This window comes from Vitis riparia, chromosome 5 (genome assembly GCF_004353265.1).
Source record: "Vitis riparia cultivar Riparia Gloire de Montpellier isolate 1030 chromosome 5, EGFV_Vit.rip_1.0, whole genome shotgun sequence".
NCBI classification, from domain to species: domain Eukaryota; kingdom Viridiplantae; phylum Streptophyta; class Magnoliopsida; order Vitales; family Vitaceae; genus Vitis; species Vitis riparia.
This window is the reverse complement of record NC_048435.1, coordinates 254,848-271,036: the sequence shown is the minus strand read 5'-3', so window position 1 is coordinate 271,036 and position 16,189 is coordinate 254,848. Positions and strand designations below refer to the sequence as shown.

The window sequence follows — 16,189 nt, the reverse complement described above, 5'->3', positions numbered from 1 at the left end:
AAAAATGTTTGCAAAGCCAATTTCTAAAGAAAATTTTAAGACCTATTTAACAATTTTTTTTGAAAACAATTATCAATAAATAGTTTTTAAAAATAATTCTTAATTAATTTGAAAAACAAAATTATATTTGAGAACTTAATTCTGGTTTATTCTCCATGAAATTGTTATATATTTATGCACATGCGAAAGTTTTTCAAATAATATTTATCTTTTAAAAAACAATTAAAAACATTTTGAATTTGTTCTAAAAGGGTTGCTGCCATCACATGCAAGTTACTTGAAGAGGCCCAGAAGATAGGGCAAGAAGTCTTCAGAAATGTCTCTTTGGGACAAAAATTATCGGCATTTTAAGGGTAATTTCTTTGACATAAAATAACATCTCTTTTAAGGCTTATTTGACATAAATAAAATAACATCCTGCTGCTTACAGGAAGGCAGGATTGAATCACTTCATATGCAGCATGAGCTGCTCAGGTTTCTCAATGTATAGTTTCCACTCATTACAAAATCTAGCAACTGTTGCTCCATCCAGGACTCTATGATCAGCGCCTATATTAACCTGAGAAGGGGAAAGACACGGCCAAATTATTTCATCTATAAATCCAAAATACTAGTGTTCAAACACATTTATTTACCCCGCAGCAAAAAATCTAACCAATTTAAACTACCAGATTATCATAACTTCATACACACCATATGATGACCAACTCCTTAAAATCCAAAAAAAGCACTCACTGAAAATATAGGCAAATACCAAACCCAGTATTTCATAGAGTTTCAAAACTCGCTTATCTTAAAATGAGTAGTGGCAACAAAAGGATTGTTTGGCAATCCAACTCCAACTCCTTAAACTCCGAAAAAGCATTCACTGAAAATATAGGCCAAATACCAAACCCAGTATCTCATAGAGTTTCAAAACTCGCTTATCTTAAAATGAGTAGTGGCAACAAAAGGATTGTTGGGCAATCCAACTCCAACTCCAACTCCTTAAACTCCAAAAAGGCACTCTCTGAAAATATAGGCAAATACCAAACCCAGTATCTCATAGGGTTTCAAAACTCGCTAATCTTAAAATGAGTAGTGGCAACAAAAGGATTGTCTGACAATCCAACAAAGCCAATAAGGGGTGCTGTGGCAATTGAAACTCACAGCCTACCACATCAAAGACCAGACATTTGGTGGAATCATGTTAACCACACAGGGGAAAGGTTTTTTGGTGGAACGGGCACAAAGTACCTTGATCAGGCACTTTGTCATGCTTTATGAAACATCATATATTTCACAAAATCAATTTATAGGTCCACAACATGGCATAACAAGGTATCAGACTTTCCTAGGCACCATAAAACCCCATGTATCTTTCAGTAGGTTGAACTTTCATGTTTAGCTGACAGTTATTAAATAATTAGCCAGAAGCATTTTGAATAATGCATACCCTAGCATTACTGGCTGATAGCATTGCCAGTAAAGATAACCTATAATGACATTAATCCCTTAAACTTTACTGTACATACAAATGCTTTTACAAATTTGGCATAGACATATGTAGCAAGTGGCGGACATATCAAACTATGAGGGTGAATGAGTTTATTTCATGCCCAGCCATAGACATAGCTAGAAGTAAAAATGGAGACTAAATATCATATGCTACAGCCTGCTAGTAAGGGGTGAAGATTGCCATCTGTGCACCTCCCTGAAAATCATCCAATCACACCACTTAACAGCACTTATCCTAAGGATTGATTAGAACCTTACTCACTCGATTGGAAAGGTAAATTAACTCTATCGTGCCTTATTTTTGGTAAGATGATCAAAGCATCCTACTGTTGATCATGCCATCATTTGTAGTTGGGTAATTTTGGGGGAACGTCTATGTCCTTACATTAAAGAACTTGTTTTGGCTTCTTACTAACGCTTTTTATGTAGTTTGTGTGCATTCTCTTCAGTTCAAGCCGGTTCCTTGAGTTCTAATGTTTTCTAAATATTATTAGTTGAAGGTGACTCAAGAATAAATCAATACTTACAGTCATAATTGATGCAGGATACATGTTTTCATCATCAACAAACTGTGGAACTTTCTGGAGTCGGCCAATTGCAATGATGGAAACTTCAGGCGGGTTGAGGAGGGGGGAGCCAAACTTCCCTCCAATTGCACCAATATTGCTTAAAGTTATTGTTCCACCAGATATATCCTCAGGACAAAGGTTGTTAGCTAATGCTAATTGTTGTAGCTGTGCCAGCTCCTTTGTTATCTAAAATCATAGAAGAAAATGTTTTAGTTAAATGAATGCATCATTTGAGAAGTGAGCCAATTAAAAAAAATTTATGAGCTTGAGAATTTGAAATACTGGGAACAGAATGCAGACAGTGTCATTTCTATGGCACTATAATACAAGATTGGAAAATGCATGAAATTGAACTTCTAAACCTTTTCCATGGAATGATTTACAACAAATCATATATCTGATTATAAGAGAAGCAGTGTGTACAGCTGCTCATTCCCAACCCTAATAGTCAGGAGAGTCAGTGCTTATCAATTTATTCATAGTAAACAATTGGTAACCAACTGATTGAGAGAATGCTGAACTGACAACTCAATATTCATACTTTTTCATGCAGGCATTGTTTCTCTTGCTTTCCTCTTTTTTTCTGTTTTGATATTCAAATGAGTACATTTATTAGAAAAAGTCTAACAAAAACAGTGGATCATACCCCAGTACACAGGAAGCACACAAGGAGCACAGAAGTGCAAAGCAAAAAAGAAAGCAATAGAACCCTAGTTTACATCTCCCAAACAACATACAAATTCTAGAAAAGAGAATTTATTTCTGCCACCACCCCTTTAGACCACAAATAAAGCATTTAAAAACTACCCTTTCACAACACACTCCATCTGAAATGCTAGCATTAGTTCAATCCACCAATTCCTAGAACTGCATAACATCAGGGAGTAGAGCACACAACTAGATTTGGAACAAAAGCGAGAAGCAGCAAGAACTCCATATACCATCAGGCTTCATCAATTGATCCCTAGTCTGAGTTTTAATCAAGAATTCAAACAGAGGACCATTAACCAAATTTAGTAGGAGCATTCCAAACAAAACTTTCTTCTACTCACCATTTTTTCTTCTTGGTCAAACATACAAGGATCAAGGAACTACTTTCATACCTCAATTGTAAATATGGAAACAAGATCAAACCATTCTATAATATAGACGAGAAGTTATACAGAACTAACCTCCAAGATGGAAAGCGATTGAACCCTCTTTATGTTAGGAACAACTAGACCATGTGGGGTAGCCATCGCAATTCCAATATTATGGGAGCCTATAAAGAATAAAAGAAAATTTATGTTGTATTCAAGGAAAACAAAAAGCATATTAGTATTGCAAGCAAAAACAAACAACTAGAGAATCCAGCAACCTGACATCGATGAACACAGATATCTGTGGTAAGCAATTTTGATGCCTACGATCATAAAACTTGTACATGAAACACAACAATCCATAGCAAATAGCTTTTAGCATGTAACTCAAACAGATAACCTAGCATGTGCTTGGACATGCGATTAAAATTGAATCCTCCTATTGTCTTCTAGAAAGCATGGGTCCATTATGTTATTAAGAATGGTATTTATGTCTCTATCGATTGCCGCTGAGACACTTTGTTGACAGCACATCCATGTCCAGACATACATTTTTCTTTCTTCAAAAGAATGCTTCGGAGCATAACATCAATAGAAGCAATAAAAAAACAATAATTGCCCTCAAAATGAAGACTGTAGCATGTTGTCACTGCTGCAAGGATAAAGCCATTGCACTAATATGCAACATGTGATATATGGATTCAGTTGATTATTACCTTTAACAGTGATTTCTTGCAGCTCCTCATTGAAGCAGCTATTTAATAAGGGATATTTGCTCAATGCCATCGAAAGTGTCTTTATCATAAAAGGGAGGAAAGTGTGCTTGACTTCTGGATCACGATTCTCCTCTTGGAAGGATGCTTTAAGTTTCACAAGTGCATCACAATTTATCTCTTCTACATAATGAAAGTGTGGAATCTTAGCAGCCAAGGTCATTGATTTAATCATTGCACGTTGGAATCCTCTGAAAGAAAAACACATCATGAACATGCTGTTAACTTTAATGCCAAAGATTGGCGCTACTGACACCATATATCAAAAATGATAAAGGAAAACTAGCAGTCCAAATCAGAACCAGAAGCAGCAAGCCTTGTCCCAACCATTTGAATCAAATTTATGGATCAAAATATGATCCATTAAGGCTGGAGACTTTTTTACAGCAAGTTTTCAATCATGTAATGAACCCTCTACAAAATGATGCCACGCCTGAAATTCCAGTTGGTGGCAGCAGATGGGCCTGGCCTGAACCTTGATCTAGGCCACTTGGTAGCTGAGGAGATCTAACCACATCTGTAACTATCATTTTGTGTACTAAGTAAAAAGTAGCTAAAGAAGTTATATTCCCCGGCAAGAAATAAATGCCCTCAAGTACCCATAGATATCACAAGAGTAATTGCATGACTAAACCATAATAAAATCCCAATCAGAAAAGATTCCAAAATGGACTCCAAATTTCACTAACATGACAAGATAAATATTAGTAACACCCATATCATTGCCTATAAATGTAATTTATTCACCAGTGCCCAAGCACCACCACTGAATAATTTTACCTTCATGTTTAAGGTACTCAACAAAGCACTCTTATCTTTGTGCACACGCTAATACTGCTAAAATGCCAATTTCATGCACCCTGATCAGCATTTTATATGCAAAAGATGCCAGTCCAATGAAAATAGTGGAATCATTTTAATTCTAGGGGTGCTTCTATCACTTTTAATGATGCTGAGCTTCAACAATATCAGTCATTTTTTAGTTTTGTTTAAGGTACTTTGGAAATGCAATTAAGTTTAGTTAGCATCCATGGTGCCATACTTTTGGAACTTGTGTAACTAGTATGGTCAACAAGTCTTACTAAACTTTTGAATACACATCTTATAACTAATCAACAACTATTATACTACTCATTTAGTCTAATATAAATGAACTAAGTGAAGGGTAAAAATCCAAAATTTTATAAGAGTGAAAACAATTCTAGTAGCACACTCTGCATTGCTAAATACTGTGTAGTTTTATGGAGCTGTCTGGAGTTGAAAAGCATTCAGCTATTAGAAATGGAATAGTCCTCCTTGGGGCAACTTATGCTCCCAGTTAAAGGTACGTGCAGGTTTGGCCTGCATCAAAAGGGTTGTAATAACATAGACTCTCCTATACTTCTCTCATTCCAAAAGGTATTTATTGGGACTAAAGAAAATAAAACTCAGATGGCATGTAATTCAAAGCGTGGGCAAAAAAAGCAGTGCATTGTCTAGGCTTTCTACTGCTGATGGCTTGGATTCTTGTTCCTTAGTTGCCATATCAGGCTTGGATTTTGTTCCTTAGTTGCCATCATATGATTATAGTAAAAGTTAACAACTTTTTTTAAAGCATAAAAATGTTCAATTCATCATTGTCAAGGTATTTTTATCCACATGGAAATGAACCAGCTCAAATGACACACAATTACAAGCTAAATCATGGTTTTGAACTTTTAAGGTTGAGCTTAGTATCAAGTATTACCGAATTGGAACTGTCTTATCTTCATATTGCCATCCATCTGCAGCTAAGGTATGAGAGTATTTCTCTTCTCCTTGAAAGTGCTCCACTGAATTAACACTCAAGGAAGAAGGTTCTTTACAGAGTCCTTTCTGGACTGCATGTGTGAGGACATCTTCTTTTAATACCCTCCCATCTTGACCAGTTCCAAGGATGTGATTTATATCTACACCATACTGCTTTGCAAGGTTCCTAACAGCAGGTGTGGCTAGAACTCCACCTGTGTTACTGTTCCTCAAGTCTGAACTTTGAATACTTGAGTCACATACCTCAGCACCCATTGATTTCATGTCATCTGGAGCGTTGCTGGTCAGGTTTGAACCTTGAGATTCTTCAACAACCATTTTCAGAAGGGTTTCTCCAACCTGCAATTTTATTGAACAAAAAGCATCAAAATACCATTTCAGAATGTCAAACCACTGTCCAGAAAAGCCAATAAGTGCAGACCTGTTATCTTTTCAAAATCTTGATATTGGTGTTATTCCTTACTACAGTATAATGGATTGCATACTGAAAACATTTTTTGTTATAAGGAAAAAATAATGTTGATTTATCCAGCTAGAGAGATATTTGACTTCTTTGGAGTATATCTAGAACTTTAGTAAACTATAGTTTCTGGCCATAATGGAAACTGAAATAAAGTTGCAGAAAGCCAAAAACACCCTAATTTGGCAAGTTCCTCTAATCAAGAATCCACTTTTCCTTTTACCACTTTTTTGGGGCTATAAGAAACAAGACTTTGGTAACACCTAACAGAAAAAAGGAATAATATACAACAGGAAGAATAGGAATCCTTCTATGGAACCAAAAGAGCTCGCTCAAAAACCCCAACCTAATTCTCAGGGAGGGTAATTATGACTCAAAAACCACCAAAGTGAAGGCTCTCCCTTCTACACCAGGAACTCAGCCTCCTCATTGGAAGATGTACTGTCCCACCTAAAGTCCACTAGCATATCTAGCACAATCCAAGAAAGAATTACCTTCCATATGGAAATCCTTCAAATGCAGTGCCTTGCCTTCCTTTTCTTTGTTTCCTGTGCCAACCTCACTAGCCAAACAATTGGCAAAATTTCAACCAAACTTTTCTGCAACGATACTGATTCAACTTAAAGAATAATGGAAGCCTTATGGAGAATGGTGACCAAATGGTTATAGAGCTTCAACTTGGAAAGGAAGGACCACAGAGAAGGCAGGATTCTAGAGATGGAAAAGGAGTAACCAATTCCTATAACTTCTGCATAAAGCTTTAATTCCATATCTAGATGTTCCAACATTTACAAGGTGTCAAGTTCAATTCTAATCCATGCAACTTCAATCAACCCCATTTCATCCTAGTCCTTTTTCCGATCTCAAGTCTCACCCTTTCTTTCCTTTCCTCATAATCTTTGGCGCAGAACTTTTAAATATCAGCGATCTCTTCCTCTCAACCTCCTTCCTTCCTTTTAGCTCTATATGGGTCCTCTGCCCTTTCTTTGGGGTTCATACTGGCCTTGACCATTGGCGACAGGGTTCTGGCTTTGCACTGCTTCTGGTTTTTCCAGGTCTTGACCTTCAGCGTCAGTGTTCTGGCTTTGTTCTGGCCCTCTGCCTCCCTTCCTCCTTTTGGTCCTATGCTGGTCCCCTTCCCTTTCCTTTTGGCTTTAGACAGTATTCAGCCTGAGGATTGCTGTCCCAGCTGCTTTACCTATACAGGGCATTCATGTTATCTATTCTGTAAGCCACACTATATTAATGTTGTGGGCAGCAAAATGGTATAATTCAGCAATCCAACTACCGTTTCCACAATCAGGTCAGAAATGCTTATCTAATGTTAAGAAGCAAAACTCGAATAGATATATAGGACTCCCATATCCGGTTCTGAGCTGGTTGTTATTTACATATCAATCATCAGATAAATCATAACTGACATAATAAAACAGTAAATGGAAACAGAATGCCCATTACAGAGAGTGATGTTCTAGGTTTTACCTTTACAATGTCACCAGGGACATAGATAATTTGAGAAACAGTTCCTTTGTAGCGACTAGTTATTTCTATTGTTGCTTTATCACTCTGAACTTCACAAAGTGGTTGGAATTCTTCAACTTGATCCCCCTGTCAGGATAAGTTTACCAATATTTAGTTTGGTCAAAATATCAAAACAATAAATAGGCATGCATGGACAAAACCTCAAAAGAGATGCTTTCCAGTTATCAGCATAGTTTAGCTTCCTAATTAGATACACAAAGTTAAGCTACAGAAGAAGAGCATGGTGCCAAGCTGAATGACTCATTGAAAAAGAATAATAAAACCATTGAACAAACTAAAAACAAATAATACAGGTCACCACACTGGTAACGAGTTAAAGAAGTTGACAATTGTTACAGTACAATTCATATACTACTTGTTCCACAATGAAATAGGTATTCCTATTTCCAGATCTGTAATATCTTTTCCATTTTAACAATCCAGAAGATAAGAAATTACTTTCACTCACAAGAGAAGCCTCATTCCCCAATAAAAAATAGTAAAAATTCCAAATCTTAGAAAAAAAACGTCAACATTGCAATCTAAGTCAAAAGGCCCAAAAGCAGTATATCAGTATTTAATGAAAATTGAGATCTTCCTATGATACATGTTTCAATGACAAATATTGCATCCTTTCCTGTAGCAAACATATATGTATCGAGTCGATCATGAGAATAACAACAAAACAGCATAGAGATTGACATCTAACATCATTTTAAACTGAACTCAAAAGCAAACGGAAAAATGAATTTGAAAGGGTAAATACAAAATGCAAGAAAAAACAAAATTTCAGGCATTTTTGCAATGGGGGATATAGAGAGCATTAACAGTTTGGATAAGGACCAGAAGGTATCTTATGGGTTCAACCAGACCTTGAACAACAATCTACAGATCAACAAATAAATTCAAATAATCAAAATGCAAAACCAGCAGCATTCACTCACCTCTTTCACGAACCATTTAAGAAGTTCACATTCAGCAATACCTTCACCTGTTTGTGCCAATGGTATACTAACTATCCCACTTGCAGGAAGATCAAGAAGAGCATGACTCGAAAAGCAAGATCTCTTTATGCTATATGGAATGTTCAACTGCAATTAGAAGGAAAAAAAACCAACATACATGACACATTAATAGATGTCACCAGTCTATAGGGAAACCTCCTAAAGTATGAAGTGTCTTTATCTGTGCTCTACCTTATTTTGTTTGAAGATATCCGATCATACTAAGGTTCTCAATGTAAAACCCACAAAGTACAAAAGACAGATTAACCATTTGTAACGGAAAAAAAATAAAAAATAAAAAAAATAAAAAAATAAAAAAAATTAGTGAGAGTCCATTTTGGTAGCTATTGATCAAGCAAAGGATCCTAAAATGACAATTGAAATTTATGATATTAACAGTTAAAAGAATATGTTTCCTCATCTTGCATTTTTAAGATGTAAATCATCAAAAATATGTTATACCAATTAAACATTCAAAACCAGAAAACTATGCAGGGAAGGAAAGCCAGATGAAGAATCAGTCTATCACCTTACTTTTCCACTCCATAACACAAGCCACAAGACTTTTATGTTGTAAGAATATGTGGAAAGGAAAGAAATTATCACTCTCATGGCTCATCCTAATAACAATGAATGCATCATTTGACTTCCCTTTGTATGATATGACTCCAGTAAATCATAGCAAGTAACTTCCAAGAAAGAACAAGGAAGTGGGGAATTGATTGCCTGAAAAAGATCAAATTTTCCCTCTTTCTTGTGTTCTATTACCACCCATAAAAAGTCTATTGATATGGTAAAGGACATATGGCATCATCAAACAGCAGCAGAAGCAAACAATTAGCTTTACTGATTAAGTTGAACTACATGCATGAGGCTTCAGAAAAAATGAATGCTCTACTGGCATGGTGAAAAGGGAGCAGCAACTCTTCCAGAGAGTGACCCAACTTGGAGAAGTAGTCCAAGCAAGATGTGAACTTCAGAAGAATTTTCTAGTGCCTAATTTTATAGCCCATTTCACCCCAAACAAGACAGGACCTGATAAGTGGGTTCTATATAAGTACAGATGTCTTCTGGATGAGTTGAAGCTCAGTTTAGTTGCTGAAGCAAGTGGAAAAGAAAAAGAACAAAGGCTATATTTGGTTGTAGAAATTTTGAAGGCAAGAAAATAGAGAGAAGAAGTAAAAGAAAAGAAAAAGGGAAAGAAAATAAATGATATATTTAAAGTTAATAAATTATTTTATATGCTACTACTAACTCATTCCATTTATTTAAGCTCTTCTATATAAAGATTAAATAATTGAAAATGTATAAGTTTTTTACTAATTTTAATTATATTATTTTTTTATGGTAAAACAAAACATGAGAAAATCATTTTCCTTACTATTTTTTTCTTTCCTTAATAATTTCCTGTTTAATTATATTTGATTTTCTTTCATATTTTTTATGGTAAAACCAAACATGAGAAAATCATTTTTCTTACCATTTTTTTCTTTCCTTAATAATTTTTTGGAACCAAATGTTAGCCCAATAGTTCTCTTAATCAAGTTTGATAATTACAAAACAAGGTTAAGTTAACTACTAATTTAAATCAAGTGAAGTTTTTAGGTTTAAATGAGAAAATATAAAAGAAAGCTCAAAGCTGGTTTTCTTGAAGACTTGAAGTGTCTAGAAAAATTTGTAAGATGGAAATTATAGGTGCACTTAGATCTAAAACTATTCTCATGCACTTAAAAGCTAGTTTTTATCCTCACTTAAGCTTAAAAAAGATGTTTTTATCATAAATTTGGATGAATCTTTGTTTTAATTTAAAACCTTAAGCTAAATTCTTTTTAAACCAACTTAAAAGGTTTTAAGAAAGGTTACACATGTTATTGGAAGGTTCAAACCTCATACTAGGACATTTTTGGCACTTTTAGGTAGGGTGACCAATTGAATAGGTTAGGGAACTAGCTCAACCAGTTGTGCTCGACTGGTCGAGGACCAGTTGAGGTGCCCAAGTTTTTTCTCTCTTCTAGTAGCTAGGGTGTAGCTGGTTCAAGCTTTGCCTCAACCTGGCAAGGATTGGTCGAGGGCTGGTCAAACCTCCGATTTAGCTCAAAAACCCCAACAATTACTTGCAAAGCATTTAATATCCAATGGCTAGTCAACCAATCAAACCATAACTCAACTAATCAAGGTGCTTGTATGGCTCTTTTGGGTTCCCAAGCTGAAAACCTATAAATTGAAGAGCTCCACTGCTTTTATTGATAAGAGAACAATAACATTCAATTGCAAAAACCTCTCTTTTCTCACATTCAAAGCTCTTTTTATAAGTGCATTGATTTCTCACTAGCAAATTCTTGAGTACACTTATTAAATCCATCCTAACTTTTCTTTTGTATTGTGAGGTTAATTTGTTCTAGGATTAGAAGTATTAAACTCATTTTTTATTTACTCCTTTTGAGGAAATAGACTTCATGGGGGTTGTATACTTGAATACATTGTAAAGGTCCATTGGGACCTAGTAATTTAAGCGTAAGAAGGTTAAAGACTTTGGCCTTAAAGTCTTGGTGATAGTAGAACCCTCACTTGATTAGGAACTTGAGGAGAGTAGACGTAGGTGGGGTACCAAACCACTGTAAATGAGTTTACACATCCCTCTTCCTTAATCTCTTTAATTTACTATTGCATTACTCGTTATTTTTTGTTTTATTTAATGGTTTTTAAAAAGTCTTTAACACCCAATTCAAACCCTTCCCCCGTCCCCCCCTTTTCTTGAGTGATTTATCTAAACTAATTAGCTATTTTTCACACCAAACATAGCATAAGGGTATGTTTGGTTACACTTTTCTATTTCAATGTTTATTTTTCTAATTAGAGTTTTGATAATAATTTTTTAAACCATGTTTAGTAACATGTCTTCACTTCTGTTTTTTAAAATTTGATAAAAATAAAAAATAAAAAATAAAATAAAGGAAACAAGTTTTAAAATGAGAAGTCACAACCACATCTTATTATTTTTTTATCAAACATTAGTGCCTTACATATGAGCAATGAAAATTTCCCAAAGGTTGTCAAAAAAATTGAGAAATCATTTTTAAAAAAAGAAGTTTTTTTCTACTTATTGTCATATATTATCAAACATATTTTTGGTTTTTATTTAAAAAAAAAAAAAGAATTTAGAATAACCAAATATGCTTAAAAATTTTTAAAAACCAAAAACATAGTTGAAATATCATTGATATTTTGGGGTTCCATTTGTACATTCCTTCCATCCTTCTATACATCTTATGCTTTCTTAATTTTTTTTTTCAATATAAAATCGCATGTGAAATTGTCCACAACATAATTGAAATACCATTTATTTTCTCCCACAAATTACAATCAGCCTAGAAATGGTAACTCCCGCCCAACCGACCCTAATCCAACTATTTAGCTAACTCAGGGTGAATCTGTGTGTGTGTTTTAACAAAAATAAAACCAAAACAACAAAAAAACATGCGATACAAAATTTTCTATTCCTTTCCTTGATTTTCTCGCACCATACGAAGGCAAAAGGAGAAAAAATCTAAGGTTTTATCAGCGTAATAGAGATAATGAAAATCCAAAATGACGATCAACATTAGTTCACCATATCAGAATTTCATCAGTTGTATAACATTTGCATAATCAACTAATCACATAATTAAAGCCAAGAGCAGCGTACACTCACATCCATAAGCTTATCATTGACCATGGAAAACGACGCCATAGCGTATCGGGAGACGATCGGTTGAGAAGAAAACCCTATATACGATGAATTCCCCAGCGATACGACCGGAGACGGAGAGAGCGGCGAGGTTTGGGCAGCGCAGGAACGCAGCCATCGTCGGATGGCGTTACGACACTTCTGCTGCCAAATCCCCCGACTCATCATCGCTCTCCGGAAACTGTGCTAGAAAAACGTGAAGATAGAGCCAACTGAGAGAAGTGAGGTGGCGGGCAAACCGGTCGAACTTGGCTACTCTACAGTGTCAGTATATCCCTTTCAAGTCCACGTGCTCGTTCAGATCGGACACGTCAGTATCCATTAGAGGATATCATATCATCAATCAGTGTTATCCATCTAAATATTAATTAGAATATCAGGCCCTCTTTAATCAAGAAAGCCCGGATTCAAGCCCATATCAGAAGCCCAGCAGTGGAACATCATAGGCCCATAGGCTAAGGCCAGCAGTTTTTGGGTCCACATCAGGTTTACGGGCCTCTAACCTATCTTCAGAGCTTGTGTGGCCCAACCTGCCGACGTCCGTTTCTGTTTATACTTTTCCCGACCAAGAAGAGGATGGGAGCTATTTGGAAGTGAAAGCAGAAGTGGCGCTAAAGGAAAAGGCGTAGAAGGCGGCTTAAAAGATAGATGTCCTGAACCACTAGACAATGGGGCAGGCTTCACCGACACCAATCATGGCAGTACTAGTACTATGGTACATAGTTGATTTTTTGAATTGAAGTTTGAATGAGCTAGGGCATCAATCTCTTAAGAAATGAACTAGAGGATCTTCTCAATGATAAATTAGAAGCTGTTAGATACAACAAGAATGCCAATCAAACAAATTCTTTGACTAAAAGAATTAAAAATAACTTGAACAATGAATTGCATTTAAATTATAAAAACTAATTAAGCTTTTTGGGGAATTAATCATAAATGCAAAGATGAAATAGCAATATATAGATGTATTGAGGCTATATGCATATATGCATATATGCATATATGATGGTGCAATAGTCTAGATGAGTTTAATCTGGGGTGTAGGGTTTACTGGTAATGGAGCAGACATCAAAAGGCAAGTCATGATGACGAGAAGGGAGAAAGTATGAATGTTGATTGAGAGGAATCCAGGCAGCCCCATGGCATGTGAGATAGGAGAATAGGGAGAATAGGGAGAGTAGGGAGAATAGGAGCAATAGGAGGAATAGGAGAAAGGGCTTCTTGATCTGGTCTTCTTCACATGCTGGTGGACTCTCATTTACATCACCTCCATCACCTCTCAATGTATGAAATAAGGTTCTCTGAATGTCCAGTGTTTCTCCATTTATGCAAACTCCACAGTAGAGAGAAAAAGTAGTGAAGTTATGGGCTCTAATCAACTCATGTTCCCTAATGAAAAAAAATGTGCGTTTTGGCTTTTAGCTTTGAGCCCCATGTAGTTTGGAGCAGTTTGGTTTTATCTTAAAAAGAAGTGGTGAAAGTTTGGTTAGTGTCAAGTCACTAACATGATTACTTGTCCTGAAAGATCCTCATTCACATGATAATACGCCACTTTTTCATCCCCTACCCATGCTTATCCACAACCTTTCCAAGTTTTGCATACATGTTTAGCTAAATTTGGCAATTTGCTTTAATCATCAACGATACATAGGCATTTCCAAGGATCCATTATCACATGGAGGCCCTCCATCTTTCATCTACCTTCACATGCAATGTTGGTGCCTTCAATGAGAAAATGCCACCCCTAATTAATCTACCATCTACATCTAAGAGATCCTTCAAATCCCACTTTCGCTGTTTCAATCCCACTCTGGACAAAATTAGCTTTTCTTTCATTTCAGGATCAAAAAAGAAAATTATCAGTGTCGGCTCAAATTTCATGAATGATGAAGCACTAATATATCTATATCTATATATATATTGCTAGTAATTATTTAATGGCCTCTTCAGTCACTTTTAGTAGTTGATTCACCTCCTCTGATATCACCCAAACCATATTAAAAGGCCTTGCAACTAGGAGCTGTTACAAGTTCATGTCGAATCAGGCATGAAAAGACTAAGAATATAAAGTCGGTGTTGATCATGCCTTAAAAGACTTAAGAATATAATAAAGTCGGTGTTCATCTTGTCATCATTAGAATAATGATCAAAGAGATCCTTGATTGCGTATCTTGTTGCGGCCAAATTTTGTGCCATCAATGTCGGATCTATGGGGCTTGATGGTAACACCCTGATTGATGTATGATAATTACACCTTAAAGCTGGTTGCCTAAAGTTCCATTAGACAAATATCCACAAAGTAGCATCCAAACTTTAGATCAAATTCCGTCTTCACTTAAAGACTTGTTTAATGAAGTTTTTCTTCACCCAATTTTACCTGCATCCGTCTTAATTAATATCAAAATTAAGTAGAAGTTGATCTTAAAATTATTACCTTTTCATTCAATGAGTTCCTTTCATCTTCTTGAAACTGATCCTCTTCAACTTAATTAATCCCTCTACATATAAATGAAAAAGAAAAAGAAAAAGAAGGGGTTCAAATCCTAATATCAGTGATAAACACAATTCTATAATGCACTTGAGATTACATACCACATCAGTTGTATTTGATACTAGGCTGCCAAAGGGATTCTGGAGAGGAAAACATTAATATTGATCAACAACCCAGTACTATCCCATCTATCTATAGTTAATCATAAAAATAATAAGAAAATCAATTTCTTTTATATTTGTGAATGACATAGCAAATCTAGGGTTTTAAGTGTAGTTAAGGGGTCTCTTAGCTACTATATATGAAGCCTTAGCAGTTCATTTGTTTGCCGAGATAGATGGAATTCCAAATTTTCTTTCCTTGTCTTCCATCTCCCAGCAATGATTGCCAAAGAAGGAGAAAGGAAAAGAAACTGAACAGCATCTTTCTTGCTCATATAGGAAAAGGTAAATGGGAAACATTAAGTGGGTTTCCTTTCGGTTTTTGGATGCTATTTTTTTTTCCCGGAAAAATGGTTAGGTCATGTAACAATCAGCTTATAAATTCATTAACATATATGTGTCAAGTCAAAGAAATGAAATTAATTGGATAACTAAGATGGCTTAATTAGGGAGGGAGGAATGCATTTCCACCCCCAGAGTGTGTTTTCAAGAAGTAGCAACATGCTGCAGAAACAACATAAACTATGATCGATCTTTGTTTGAATCATTAGCATGGGTATGTTGGTGAGAATGAAAGAGTATAGTCAAAAGGGATAGCTGTTCTGTGTTTGACTCGTGGACCTGCCTCACTGGTTTTAACATTGAAGCACTTGAGGAGGTGAGGGGACCAGGGACCAAGCCGTGTGGACAATCTAGTAGAAGCAGATCCTCTCCATTAAGAGTTGCCATCTGAGAGATACCACAATGATAGTCAGGGTTTAAAAAAAATGAAAGTATGTTGACTAAGAAGAATAAAGAGGACTTAGTGCTATATCTAGTAAGAAATGTCAAGGTCATGATGGAGCCCCACCAAAGATTATTACTCTAAGGTCGACAAGATCGCTTTTTGGAGCTTCAGTTATTGACTATTGCTAGTGTTGGTAGATTGAAAACCTAAGATGGGAGAGGTGTCTTGAATCTTGATGAGGTTATACCGCGCGAGAATTTTGCTTGTCAAGAAAGGAGAATTAATGCAATTTGCAACCAACACATGTGGGCCATGGCGGAAAGGCATCTCATGTCAACTTTGAAGCAAGTTGTGAGATTAGTTGCTTAAGCTTTTCAGACTGAGATAATGAG

The 16,189-nt window shown here is 35.7% G+C and overlaps 1 protein-coding gene across 1 annotated transcript; it reads right to left on the bottom strand.

The window, feature by feature from the left end:
* Nucleotides 1-313: 313 nt before the first annotated feature.
* On the bottom strand, nucleotides 314-13,291 carry LOC117914946 (lipoamide acyltransferase component of branched-chain alpha-keto acid dehydrogenase complex, mitochondrial). The gene is made up of 8 exons (XM_034830471.1): nucleotides 12,383-13,291; nucleotides 8,632-8,778; nucleotides 7,649-7,774; nucleotides 5,645-6,045; nucleotides 3,862-4,109; nucleotides 3,239-3,327; nucleotides 2,025-2,252; nucleotides 314-559 (listed from the first exon to the last, which is right to left on the bottom strand). Exons 1-8 carry the CDS (start codon nucleotides 12,584-12,586, stop codon nucleotides 446-448), a joined length of 1,557 nt encoding a protein of 518 aa, XP_034686362.1. The 5' UTR covers nucleotides 12,587-13,291; the 3' UTR covers nucleotides 314-445.
* Between the last annotated feature and the right edge of the window lie 2,898 nt (nucleotides 13,292-16,189).